Source organism: Aspergillus melleus, assembly GCF_016097325.1.
Source record: "Aspergillus melleus strain CBS 546.65 chromosome Unknown contig7, whole genome shotgun sequence".
Lineage (NCBI taxonomy): Eukaryota > Fungi > Ascomycota > Eurotiomycetes > Eurotiales > Aspergillaceae > Aspergillus > Aspergillus melleus.
The window spans coordinates 3220814-3233294 of NW_025763376.1; the positions used below are offsets into that span (position 1 = coordinate 3220814).

Sequence of the window (12481 nt, forward strand, 5' to 3'; positions counted from 1 at the left end):
GACCGTTCTTTAGTCCTTTGAACCTCGGGGCAGGACGGCGATATGCTCAACGGTCCTCGCTCCTTTCTGCTCCTTGATCACATCTGCAGGTACACAGAGAGTCATCATGGCTCGCCCTGATGTTGGCCAGGTGGTATGGTTTATGCCTTTCTGATCTCATGTGCGCAGCCTCCATGCTAACTTTTCTGCCCGGAATAGGTCGCATGGTATATTTGCACCGTCGTAGCCTGCATATTCCTCGTTGCTCGATTGCTCATCCGATGGGGACTGTTCAAACGGTTCTATGTCGATGATTTCCTGCTGACGCTGTCCGCCCTCTGTCTCATCGCCGATCTGGTGATCCAGCACTACATGTTTAATCTCGGTGGGTGCAATGACGACCTTGCTTGAGCACACGATTCGTCGACTGACCCAAACACCTTCATAGGCATGTCTGACATGGGCAATGCGACAAAGGACGACACGGTTGCGATGATGAAGGTGAGCGATCGTGCTCAGCCAACAATTGACCCGTGGGGGATCGCTAATACGATCGATCGCAGATGATCATCCCGGGCTCCACTCTGTATGTGACTTCGCTTTGGTTGATCAAAGCGGGTATGGTCCTCTTCTACAAACGTCTCGCCGATCGCACCAGATACCAAATGGTCTACAACATTACCCTGGGCTTTCTCGGCGCTACCTGGCTGGCTATCTTCCTCAACATCATCTTCAAGTGCTTCCCGCCGGACCGCCTGTGGGATCTCGACCATCCCGAGAGTGGGTGTTCCATGGTGTCTGAGTGAATCGTGATGCTGACCTGGTACAGGAGCCTGCTCGGATAAACAGACGCGAATTAACTACTGGATTACGATTTTGTGTACGCGAAACGCAACCTTGGTTTTTCCTTATGCGCCTTAGGCTAACCATTCTCTACTGCAGTCAACATCTTTAGTGATGTATTCAGTGAGTCTTCGCGTCGACAGAGTCCATCTGCCCCTAGACTAACCCGTCAACCAGTCATTTGTCTTCCCATTTCCCAGGTCCTCAAGTTGAAGCTTCCCAAGAAGCAAAAGATTGGCGTCCTCAGCATTTTCATGCTGGGCTTTTTGGTGGTTATCACGAGTAGTACGTTGAACGCCGCATTCTCTCGCTTGTCTCGGCCATTCACTAACCGTGTCCATGAACAGTCATCCGTGCCATTTACTCCTACCGGAACGAGCAAATGATTACCTGCACCGTCTCAATGATCGAAACCGCTATTGCTATCATTGCTTCCTGCCTTCCCGTTATGCGCACACTTTTTTTCGGATCGAGGTCCCGCACGGGGACCTACAGCGGACGACGGGGTTATGAGCTCTCCAGCTCCGGGCACGTCGGTGCGGGAACCAAGCAGAAGGCAACCGTCTCGGCCTCGCATTTGGGCAGTCGGAGCAAGACGCAGCTTTCGCGACACGATTCGGAGGACGAATTGGTGCGTGAGGGTGCGTCGCCAGCGGTGGACGGGCCGCACTCTGGCATCTCGGTCACGCGGGAATATTTCATCCACGAAGGCACACGGGATAGTCGAAGCTTGCGATGAATGAGATCTGTGCTCCTACCAGTCTCATCAGGTAATGTACTAAAGGATTGTCACGGTTGCAGCACAAGTCAATTGGATACTAGCGTGACCATGGAGACCTCGTTTGCGAGTCGAGAAAGGGATGCGGATGAGAAGCTCTAAGCGAGGGGCTTCGGCGTGACGCTCAACCTCCACCGGAAATGCGTTCCCTTCTCCAAGGAACGATCCAGGAATGCAGACCCAGCACTGCAGCTCTCGTGAACCGGACCCACCTACGCCGCTAATCTATCAAACCGCCGTGGGCACCCTGGCACGGTAAAAGGCAAGAAGGGCAGGATAAAATCTGGAAGGCGAGGGATGTGTTAGGTGCTTTTGAAAATTGATCTGGAGATCGATTATAAATGTTCAATCAATATACGGTGTTCGTTTCTGGCACTGTTTGACTGCTTGACCCATCCAAATGGAAGGCATCAGCTATAAGCTCACGGGCTATCAAATCCACTAGTCCACCGCATTGTGTCGTAGAGGCCATCGAGAGCTATTTCCAGTGGCCCAAGCCTGTTACTGTGCGACGAGGGGGGAAACACTAACAAATAATTAGGAGTACAATGATTAGTAAACGGAAAGTAGCAAGAAGTATGTGTACGGTTGATTTCCATGGGATTTGTGCCAGGTCAGAGCACCTAGCGTACCTTAATGTATGATGGAACTATGATACAGGGTGTGACTTGGGCATGCAGCGCGGGTCAATACGCGCACGACCAGCAATATAAAGCCTTGCGTTCTATCTATCAATCTATCCCGAGCGGGCAAAATGCGGCTTCAAATTCTCTTTCAAATTTCCAAACCCAATGCGGGGGCTATAGTTGGCGACCTCGTTGGCGCCAAAGTCGAAGACGGTGTAGAACTGATGGAGCAAGGGCGTTCCGATAAGGGCCAGGTCCACGACCTCGCTGTCGTCGAAGGGAGGGGAGCAGGCATCATCACGATGGGCGAACCCAGGACGAGCCAGCTGCTCGCCGGTCATGGTCAACTTGGGATCCGTCTCAGATTCACCGAAGTTCAAGGTTACCGACCAGTCCGAGGTGAACTCGGTGCACAGCGGGATGTGTTTGCCCTCCTTGATGGCGGTCCAGTTCATGCCGATCGATTCGTACAGATCGTCAATGATGTTGGTAGGGACCTGGAAGTAGCCGGAACCGGTGTCGAACACGGCGCGACCATAATCCCCCAGTTGGCCGGTGGTCGACTGGCTCTTCTGGCCGGCGGTCTTGCCGGTGCCGGTGATGGAGGAGAGCTTCGTGCGCCAGACCTGGAATTCGACTTCCTGTTGCAAGGGGACGTAGGTGAGTTCGCCGTCGACGTAGCGGTCCTCGTGCGAGCCGCCGATGGTGAGCACGCCGGCCGGGTCAGAGCCGGTGGTATCAAACTCGGTGCCGTAGTAGACGGCAAACCGAGGCTCATCCAGCAGACCTTTCTGCATCATGGTCTCCACCAGGGTGGTGGCACCGGCCTCGGCGATGCTGCTGAAGGCCAGCCCCAGGAATCCGTCGGCCGGGATGAATCTCCACGAGCTCTGGTCGGCCGCCATGAAGGTCTGGTTCCAACGAAGGCCATCTTCCCCCGTGGCCTCGGCGGGCAGACCAAACATATCGGCCATTCCGGGCCCCGAAGTGGCTCCGCCCGAGTAGTCGATATATCCGTAGATGCCGACGTTCACTCCGGTCGAGGAATCGTCGGTGCTGTAGCCGACGCGTTCATACCCACTGCCGTTGGGACAGTTGAGACAGCCCTTGCCTACCACCCACGTCGTCGCGGAGCCCGTATCGAAATGGAGCAGGTAGGTTTTGGCAGGCGTGCCGATGGAAGCCTCGACTTGAGCCTATGCGCGCGATGGGTAAGTCGGGGGAATGTATAAGCGCATGTCCTACGGCGGACAGGTACTTACATAGCTATTGTCAAAATGGACGGGCAGATCCAGCACGGCGCCCCAGACAGACGGCAGCAGCGCCACGGCCGTAGCCAAAGACCGCAGTTGACGAGACATCTTGGATCGAGAAAGGTATAAGTAAACGGGTCGAGTTTAGGAACGAAAGTTGAATTGTGTTGCAGGGAGCAGCAAGTGACCCGAATCGAATCACCGGGGTTTGGGAGCTTTTTATATATCTTGCATTCCCGAAACTTGCCTCGGCGGAGGGCTTTCGCAGATTGCGCAGAGTTTGTCAACAGCCCAAGACATTCACTATTTGGATCCGCAGAACCTGAGCTAAATTTATCGAGGTCGACGGAATCATGAAACATTTTAGATGATAGTAATTACTTCACTAGCCCGGTCAAGAAACCGGCGGGCATCGAATCGACCGAATACTGAATAGTCCACAGCCTAAACCTCGGGGCATGGAATCCAGACCGCTCCTCCGCCGGCGACCGGGCGGAATTAGTAACTCCCCCGTCGTCGGGTTGATTAATGTCTTGTAAGATGAGACACTTCCATGTAGACCGGAGTATACACCACGTAGGTGGCGGAAGGGGAAAAATCAAAACAAACCAAACCCAAAACGGAACGATGGGGAAGCCCGAATTCTCAGGCTGCGGTCTTGGCACGGGCCTGGCCTGAGGCAGTCGCCCGTGAAATCGGCCTGCAGGATCAGGCATCATCACTTCCCATGTCGTGTAATTACTAATTATCGCGATTAAGACTTGTACTCGTACTCAGTCACCCACTCTGACAGAGACCATCAATCGAACCTGGGGACTTCCCCCTGGTCATGACACTGGCTAGATCGTATGATCCCCGACATTCCTCAGCACTAAACAGAAGAAGAAAAAAAAAAAAAGGAGGTCTCACGGTGGATCCTCCGACTCGCCGAAACTCCCTGACGGCCCGGAAAAAGGGATTTTAAGGCCGACTTCAACGCTTCACCCTCGACGTCAAGAAAGGCTTATGTTCAATCCACCAATCAAGCCCTCCTGAGTCTTGATCATGGATCCAGCCTCCTTTATCGATCCGAACCTGACCCGGTCCGATCTGCTGGTTCTCCAGGATCTGCTGGACGACGCCGACCGACAACCGGGGAAATGTGGGTCGACAGAGTCCCAACGGGGCTCTGGCGAAGATGCAAGCAGTGGTATTTGGATCCTCCCCTGCCCCGATATTCCTCGCGAGCCCTCGGCATGAACTAACTCGTTCGATTCCGCCTGTCAGTGCGACGTAGGACCGCGCTCCCCGGGGATTCCCAAGTTCCCCAGGACGCCTCGAACACCAGTGCGCCGACGCTGGACCAGCTGCGGGCGCTTAATGACCCCCATCACCAGGACTTCGTGCCCACCGTGTTCGTGACCTGGGATCTGCCCGATCTCAAGCGATCTCTGCCCGCCTGGCTGCAGCGATGGGTGCTCCAGCCCTACATCCGGGCCGCGCGGCAACTCGTGCGCGTGGAAACGGACGTGGTGATGCTGACCCATCTGTTGCTCTACTTCTCTACCTCCGTGCCCAGCGCCCTCTGGCTGTTTCGCCACTTTAGCTGGATTCATGGCGTCTTGCACTGGATCATGCAGTCCTACTATGTCGGCACCTACACGCTCATGATGCACCAGCACATCCACATGGGCGGCATCCTGAGGCGATCCCCCGGCCTGGCCTGGTTCGACAAGCTGTTTCCCTACGTCACCGACCCCTTGATGGGCCATACGTGGAACACCTACTACTACCACCACGTCAAGCATCATCATGTCGAGGGCAACGGGCCTGACGATCTGTCGTCGACCATCCGATACCAGCGCGACGAGCTGGTCGACTTTCTCTGCTACGTCGGTCGCTTCTACTTCTTTATTTGGCTGGAGCTGCCGCTGTACTTTTTCCGCAAGGGCAAGATCAATATGGCCGTCAAGGCTGCCCTGTGCGAGTGCCTCAACTATGCCGCCATCTACCTGCTCTGGACCTACGTCGCCTGGAGGCCCACCCTGTTCGTCTTTCTCCTGCCTCTGCTGCAGCTGCGCATTGGCCTCATGGTGGGCAACTGGGGGCAGCATGCCTTTGTCGACGAGGTCGACCCCAACTCCGACTTTCGGTCTAGCATCACCTTGATCGACGTGGCCGTGAGTGACCCCGCATGACCCCTCTCTGATATGTCAAGCTTATCCCCCCCGCAGAGTAACCGGTTCTGCTACAACGACGGATATCATACCTCTCATCATCTCAACCCGCGCCGACACTGGCGTGAACACCCCAACGCTTTCCTGCAACAGAAGGACCGCTATTCGGCCGAGCATGCCTTGGTCTTTCGCAATATCGATTACATCATGATCACCATCCGGCTGCTGCGCAAGGACTATCGGCACCTGGCCAAATGCCTAGTTCCCATGGGGGATCAGGTGGGTATGAGTCTTGATGAACTCGCCGCAATGCTTCGGACCAAGACCCGACGGTTCAGCGAATCTGAGATCAGAAAGAAGTTTCCGCCCAGTCAATAGAGCGCGCGTTTTTTAAATTCCCGTGGAATTGCTATGCCAACGATGCGTCGCTCATTATCCCGGTGTTTCTTCTATTCCAGCGTGAGACCCTTCTCAATCGACACGTGGGGCAAGTATACACGCATGTATATATATACATATGTATAGATAGATACATACATACAGAGATACATACATACAGATGGAACTTGATTCGCTAAGATAATCCCGGCAACAGGAAGAGCTGTGGGTACTCGTTCGCCGGGGTTTCGTTCAATAGGCTCAAGAGTAGGTATAAATAAACGTAGAAATAGAACACGATGAGATCCCATAGTGAGCGTCAACTCTTGTACTAAATTAGTAGCCCCCTTCCCACCCTTTTCCCCTCTAACCTTCGATTACGAATGAGTTCTATGTCATATCCATGCGATTCTACAAATGCGTAACTTGATTTTAATAATTTTGATTCATGCAACACACCACGCGCTGTATAATATAACTCTCAGCGCGCCGCGACGTACAATCTGTTGGAGAGCCGAAGGTTTAGGTTGAAACAATAGTGCGTCGAGGTCTAAGAGCTTGGTATTGGGACACGCCACGTTCACTGTAAACTATGATAGGAATAGCCTGGGCACCAATATGAGTAACACAAAAACGATTATCCGTGGTATCGCTTCCATTATCGTACATGCTAAGAATAATGTTTTCCACGATGACCATGAAGGCCACAACATCAACAATTGCGGAGTAAAACTCCACAACCAAGGCATAAAGATGGTGTGGAATCATGTCCCGATCCGGATAGAAGCGAGGATGCGGGTGATGGTACAAATTTCGAAGGGTCTCCCTGAGTTCTCTCTCATAGGTTTAACCGTAGGACACAGGGCCCAGCGCGTAGTGCTTCTGCATGACGACGGCGGACTACTATGCACTGTCCACGTGGCACATGACATATATATGCAAAGGCAAGCGACGCCCGCTAAATTTTTATACCAGGCCTGAAATGAATAGTAGTCAAGGACCGTTCCGCATGTTACAGCTTAGAATGGAGAGTCCCTGCAAGTAGAATACATGACCCCGTTGCAAAATAAAGAGCAACATGGAGTGCCTGCAGTCGCAATGCCGGAAGAAGTCTTCAGAACAGGTCTTTATTGCGTTAGGGAATACAAAGGGCTATACAACTCTCTTAGCTGGATCCCGCTGTCCCCCGAGGAGCACGAGCTGTTTTATAACCAAAGGGCGATTGGCCATCTGCCCCTCCTCTGATGCCCCGCCGGTCCTCATCAGACACCGGGGAGCCGTCCTTATTAGGGGACAATGCTATGAAGGTGAGATAGGCTCCCCCGACGACGCTGACGACGCTGAAGAGTGCCTGGCCTAGTGTATTGCCTCTGATTGTTGATGTCAGTCAACATTCGTCCCAAGTGTAATCGCAAAGTGATGTATAGTCAGTATACGGTGTAGGGGATTAATCGCACCGAACAGTCATGATTGTACTTGAAAGGGTAAAGTAATCGATGGGGGGATGAATAAATAGCATTTGATTATTCAACCCTGCTACATTCACACATCGGCCTGTATTTAAGAGGTAGAAAAGAAGGGTTACATCATGGCTACGTTTCGCCACCCTCAACATCCACGGGTGTGGCAACGGGTATTCATGGAATCCAGAAGGGGGTTGTGATGATTCTGGCTGACATATTGTTCATACACCGTAGTTCATCTCTTTAACAAGTATGTAATGTGGCGTTCCACCATGGCCGGGACTCGAGCTCAATTGTCAGCTATCCTCTCCAAGATATCTGGAGTGTTCCACATGGGTTTCTACCAGATGCATATCTTTTCTCGGACTTGCAACTCAACCCACGTAGAAGTGTTGTACTTCTTTCAGGTCTTCAGGTCTTGACCTCAACGGGAAGAGGAGAATGCAAGTGTGGGTTTTCTATCTTAGACCCCTCTAATAGAAGGCTTCTGCAGAGTCATCACCGGTGGGTCTGGCCCCCACGGCTGGTACTCCCAAGGTTGGCGGCCGGATGGAAATCAGACAACAACCACCTTCCACCCCCGACAAGGCTCGAACATCATATCAACTCGGGGAAGATGCCGGTTCTCCCTAATGAATTGGTCATCCATGTCATTTGGTGTCTAATTCCGCCCAACCCACCGGTTGCGTTCCCGTCGGGCCACATCGTGACGCGCACGCTGATCAGCCTCACCCTCGCGTCCAGGCTTACACGCGCGGTTGCAATCCGTCTTCTCTTTAAACACTGCTTATATTTGGATTCGGAAAAGCGACTGCATGGTTTGATCGAGGCTGAGAAGAGCTGGCTGCGAGATGACAGTATCGATGGACATGGAGCGCTGCACCAATCCGAATCGCTATTTCTGCGTCCGTTCCCCGTGGACAGCCTTGAGGAGCCGCAAACAGTAAGGGAGGTGGATCAAGTGTCGCTGGCTCTCTCCAACACCCTGCGACGGCTAGTCATTGACATGCCGCTACGATATCTGTATCCGGAAGAGGACATGTTGGGACTACGGAAAATCTTGCGACAAGCCTTCAGCCGCCTTACTGCGCTGGAGGAATTTTGCTCGGTTCGGGACGAGCTTTTCTGCGATACCCTAGTGACATGGTCGGAACCAGATGCGGTGTCAGAGCCTGAGGTGTGGTCAGGTTGGCCGCGACTCCGATGCCTCGCTCTCTACAATGCCTGCGTCAACGACGCGTTTCTGCGGGCGTTGCAGCATTGCCCAAGTCTCACCCACCTTGCGCTTACTCGATCGGACGGCTTAACGGAGCCACTTTCCCTACCATCCTCCGGAGGGCTATCCTTGCCGTCCCTAGAGCGTGTACTCGTCATCAATACTGGCCAAGGACATCGAGTGGAGTGGGGACGCCGCGAACCGGGCTGGGAAACAAGCATCTGGGCGCGCTTGCTGCCTTGCCATACATCTCCTTCAGCCCCGAATCCTCACAGCCGGCCCCGGTTAGTGTACGCCTTCGTGTCTGTACCGCCGAATAGAGAGGGAGAAGATATCGAACTATGCCAGGAATGGGTTTCTGACCATGCTGTTGATGGCACGCTGTGGGATTTTCCAGGAACGCCGTGGCAAGTGGAGGACCCATAACCCTTTCGTTCCCCGGAGGAAACAACAACAGAACAGAGGTTTTACCGGAGGTGAAGCCCACTAAAAGTCCTTCGTACAAAAGTCGCCGACCGGTTGAGGCGGACAGACGTGCGGCCATGAAGGTGAGACAGAATAAGAGCAACACCGAGAAACGAAGAGAGGAAGGGCATGGAGTGGTGACCGACGAGCAGAAAGAAACCATTCTCTGTCTTGGCCAGATAACATGATGGTCTATAGTAGCCAGGACGTAGACAGTACATGTCGCAAACTCGGGACCAAGGTATAGAGCAGCTAGCTACAAAAGCACCGTGCAAGCCGAAGAAGGCAGCGGCCTATGGTATGCTAGGGCAGTGAGGATTGCAGATCTGTAATATTCCTAAAGGCTATGAGAGCCGGGGATACGGACCAAACAATTGATAAGTTGGAACCTTGACAGACCCGGAGAATCTACGCGCCCGTTCCAACAACTGACGCGCTTCTTTCGTTCAAAGGAAGACTAGGCGATGATATGTTGAGGTAATTGCCGCCTCACTGCAAGACCTAATCTTCCACCATCTTAATACGTTGGTTCACACAAGCACACCGCGGACCTCCTGGAAGGCGTCTGCTCTATCCTGAGAAGCCGCGTGCCTTGCATGATAGTCGGCATCCGTATTCCACTCTCTTGGGATACGCCAGAATGCAATATCCAAACCGTGCTCAGGCCATCGTTCAATTTCACCAAGCAGACGCTCCCAGAGGTCCCGATTCTTCACCGCTGCCCCCATTCTTGTCATCCAGCCCCTGCGTACCCATCCACGAACCCAGGAGGTCACCCCCTCTACGACATATTCGGAGTCCGTCGCAATCACCAGACTATTGCACCCTTCACCGGGCCAAGCCCAAAATCCCAAAGCGGCAATAACAGCGCGCAGTTCTGCCCGGTTGCTTGTTTGGCCGTGCGCCTCGCCACTAGGCCCTTTATTTTCCAGGGGCTGGCGCACGTATCCCGGGCGGTTTTCCGTACAGGGCTTGAAAACGAAACTCCAGCCAGCTCGGGAATTCGGCCCGCCGTTGTCTAAGCACGCGCCGTCCGTGTATATAAGGAATTGTGTCGGGTTGGCGGTGTTGATAAACCGGCAGACCGCTGGCGAGGCGCGATGGCCGATGGCCGGGCGGAATCTGGCGGGAAGGACGCGCCCGGTGCCGACTCGGGGAGGACTGGAAATGCGGACACGGGGTGACAACTCCTCAATCGTAGAGTCATCGTCGTCGTCATCGTCGGGGAAGAAGCCGTACTCATCCTCATCCTCGTGCTCGTGCTCGTGCTCGTCCGCGAAATCCTCCGTGAAGCTATAATCCATGGTGCACTCCGGGCAGACCACGAGCCTGTGCGGTCCACACTATACGACCATTGGGGAGTTCGAAGGCTGACGGGGGGAAAAGGAAAACCATCTTTGAAGCAGGCGAAAATCACGATTCGCAGGAGGTGCGTGGAGGGATGTTAGGAAGAAGGAGGAATAGCAGACGGTCCATATTTGTATTCGAGGTTGTTGCGATGTTTACAAGGGAGAAGATGGACGATCCCGACGGCGGGAGTGTTTGGAAGGCGGTGGCAGTATATGCTTGGGCCCCCTTTCCCCAGTATTCATCAACTTTCAGATTGAATCAATTTCCAGCCCTTCACACACAAGGCCAAATGACACTGATGCTCCGCAGCAATCTTGAAACAGAAGTTCTGGTTCTGGGCATAGCATCAACCCGTAGACTGCCTGGTCTGAGGAAGACTGTTTGCTCAAGGGCCCAACGCGATTATGTCCCGAAGACGACAGCTACTTCATGAGGAGATAACGTACTCCGTTGCAAGGAAGAGGGAGGTTAATATTCTACACCGGCTCAATTACTTCGGTCAGGAAACCCAATTCTTTAGTCTACTTGAGAGCAAGCGCAGCTGGATACAGGGGATTGTTGCCCATCATTTGAACCTTCATTCGACCAACGCGTGCCGGGTGGCAGATGTCCAGGAGTGGATCCATGGAAGTTTCAATGTCTGCGTTCCAGTCACAGTTTTAGACTGGAAACTCAAGAAGCAAGTCGGGAACCGTGTCATTGTTCGTTTTTCTTTGTCGTATCGCATTGGAGAGGACTTTCGACCCGGAAATGCAGACGAAAAGGTTAGGTGTGGAGCAGGAACCTATGCCTGGTTGGAAGAAACCTGTCCAGACATCCCAATCCCGCGGCTTTATGGCTTCGCGATGTCTACTGGGGAGACTGTATGAGATTTTAGCAGCCTCTGAGACTCCACTTTAGCAACTGATGGCTTGTTTAGTTCATCCGAGTTGATTGTCTTCCTTTTTTCACCTTTTGGTTGCGCCGCTTAAGCACTCGCATACTACATTTTCTCGGTCGTCCAGTCCCTTCCAAATATGTCCGTCATCAGAACACAAACGACGTGCTTCAATGTGATCGACTGAATATTGGCTATCTGTTGATTGAATATATCGAGGAAACAAAAGGAAAGATGCTGTCATCCACTTGGGCCTTGAACAAAGATAACGTTAGGTTATGGGCCAATTTCTTTCGCGATCTCAGCAAAATCTACCTAAGTTTATTCAAGACATCTCTCCCGAGAGTCGGGTCGTTCATAATCAACCACGACGGGTTTTTTTTTAATTGAGAATTGCCCTCTTTCTCTGGAGATTCAGGACCTGGAGAATGAGCGCATTCCAACAGATATATTTTGGGATTATACATATTTTATAGTTGATTCGTATGTGATAGATACGTTGTCTTATCATAGCAATTGATTGCGATATCAATCAAACGCTATCAACGATCTTGTTGACTACATTTATCAATCAGCACGCTTAACGACGATGCGAGCAATGTTTTCTGTGTTTTTCACTCGTGATCTTTGTCGGGGACCATTTATCTACTTTTTGACAGATCTTTATCAGAGCAATATCTTTGTTGATGATGATTGGCATATAATGTCGCTTGTGGATCTCGAGTGGGCATGTTTTTTGTTTATCGAGATGGTCCAACCTTCGCATTGGGTTTCTGGCACGGCTGTTGATCGCATTGTGTTTAACGATTATCATGAAATTCGATTGGCATTCATGTTCGTTCTTACTACCGAGGAAGTTTCTTATTATTCTCGTCTTAGTAACAGAGGTTCTTCTGCGCCGTTCACATTATTACGATTAATGGGCGCAGCTTGGGACAGGGGAACCTTCTAATATAGCCTGGCATTGTCAAGCCCCACGGGGCTTTTTGCAATCTTTGACAAGGAGCTTTAACCAAGGTTCATCAATAAATGTCTAGATCACGATGCCTTCGATCAAATAATGCCATGGTATTGGGATCAGGACTTCGTGCCTATTT

General features: G+C 52.3%; 6 protein-coding genes across 6 annotated transcripts; 4 read left to right on the forward strand and 2 right to left on the reverse strand.

Moving 5' to 3' along the window:
• Positions 1 to 106: 106 nt before the first annotated feature.
• On the forward strand, positions 107 to 1561 carry LDX57_012079 (uncharacterized protein; the record flags this gene model as incomplete). The annotated part of the gene is made up of 8 exons (XM_046093812.1): positions 107 to 133; positions 199 to 364; positions 428 to 480; positions 543 to 759; positions 809 to 859; positions 922 to 945; positions 1000 to 1107; positions 1170 to 1561. The coding sequence occupies 8 exons, from the start codon at positions 107 to 109 to the stop codon at positions 1559 to 1561; spliced, it is 1038 nt and encodes a 345-aa protein (XP_045949790.1).
• A 775-nt stretch (positions 1562 to 2336) lies between these two features.
• Positions 2337 to 3587, reverse strand: LDX57_012080 (pepsin-like aspartic protease; the record flags this gene model as incomplete). Its single annotated transcript, XM_046093813.1, has 2 exons — positions 2337 to 3422; positions 3489 to 3587. 2 exons carry the CDS (start codon positions 3585 to 3587, stop codon positions 2337 to 2339), a joined length of 1185 nt encoding a protein of 394 aa, XP_045949791.1.
• Positions 3588 to 4523: 936 nt separating this feature from the next.
• LDX57_012081 (uncharacterized protein) lies at positions 4524 to 5656 on the forward strand (the record flags this gene model as incomplete). The annotated part of the gene is made up of 2 exons (XM_046093814.1): positions 4524 to 4668; positions 4746 to 5656. 2 exons carry the CDS (start codon positions 4524 to 4526, stop codon positions 5654 to 5656), a joined length of 1056 nt encoding a protein of 351 aa, XP_045949792.1.
• Positions 5657 to 5668: 12 nt separating this feature from the next.
• On the forward strand, positions 5669 to 6013 carry LDX57_012082 (uncharacterized protein; the record flags this gene model as incomplete). The annotated part of the gene is made up of 1 exon (XM_046093815.1): positions 5669 to 6013. One exon carries the CDS (start codon positions 5669 to 5671, stop codon positions 6011 to 6013), a length of 345 nt encoding a protein of 114 aa, XP_045949793.1.
• A 2079-nt stretch (positions 6014 to 8092) lies between these two features.
• Positions 8093 to 9118, forward strand: LDX57_012083 (uncharacterized protein; the record flags this gene model as incomplete). The annotated part of the gene is made up of 1 exon (XM_046093816.1): positions 8093 to 9118. The coding sequence occupies one exon, from the start codon at positions 8093 to 8095 to the stop codon at positions 9116 to 9118; it is 1026 nt and encodes a 341-aa protein (XP_045949794.1).
• A 569-nt stretch (positions 9119 to 9687) lies between these two features.
• LDX57_012084 (putative ribonuclease H1) lies at positions 9688 to 10461 on the reverse strand (the record flags this gene model as incomplete). The annotated part of the gene is made up of 1 exon (XM_046093817.1): positions 9688 to 10461. The coding sequence occupies one exon, from the start codon at positions 10459 to 10461 to the stop codon at positions 9688 to 9690; it is 774 nt and encodes a 257-aa protein (XP_045949795.1).
• Between the last annotated feature and the right edge of the window lie 2020 nt (positions 10462 to 12481).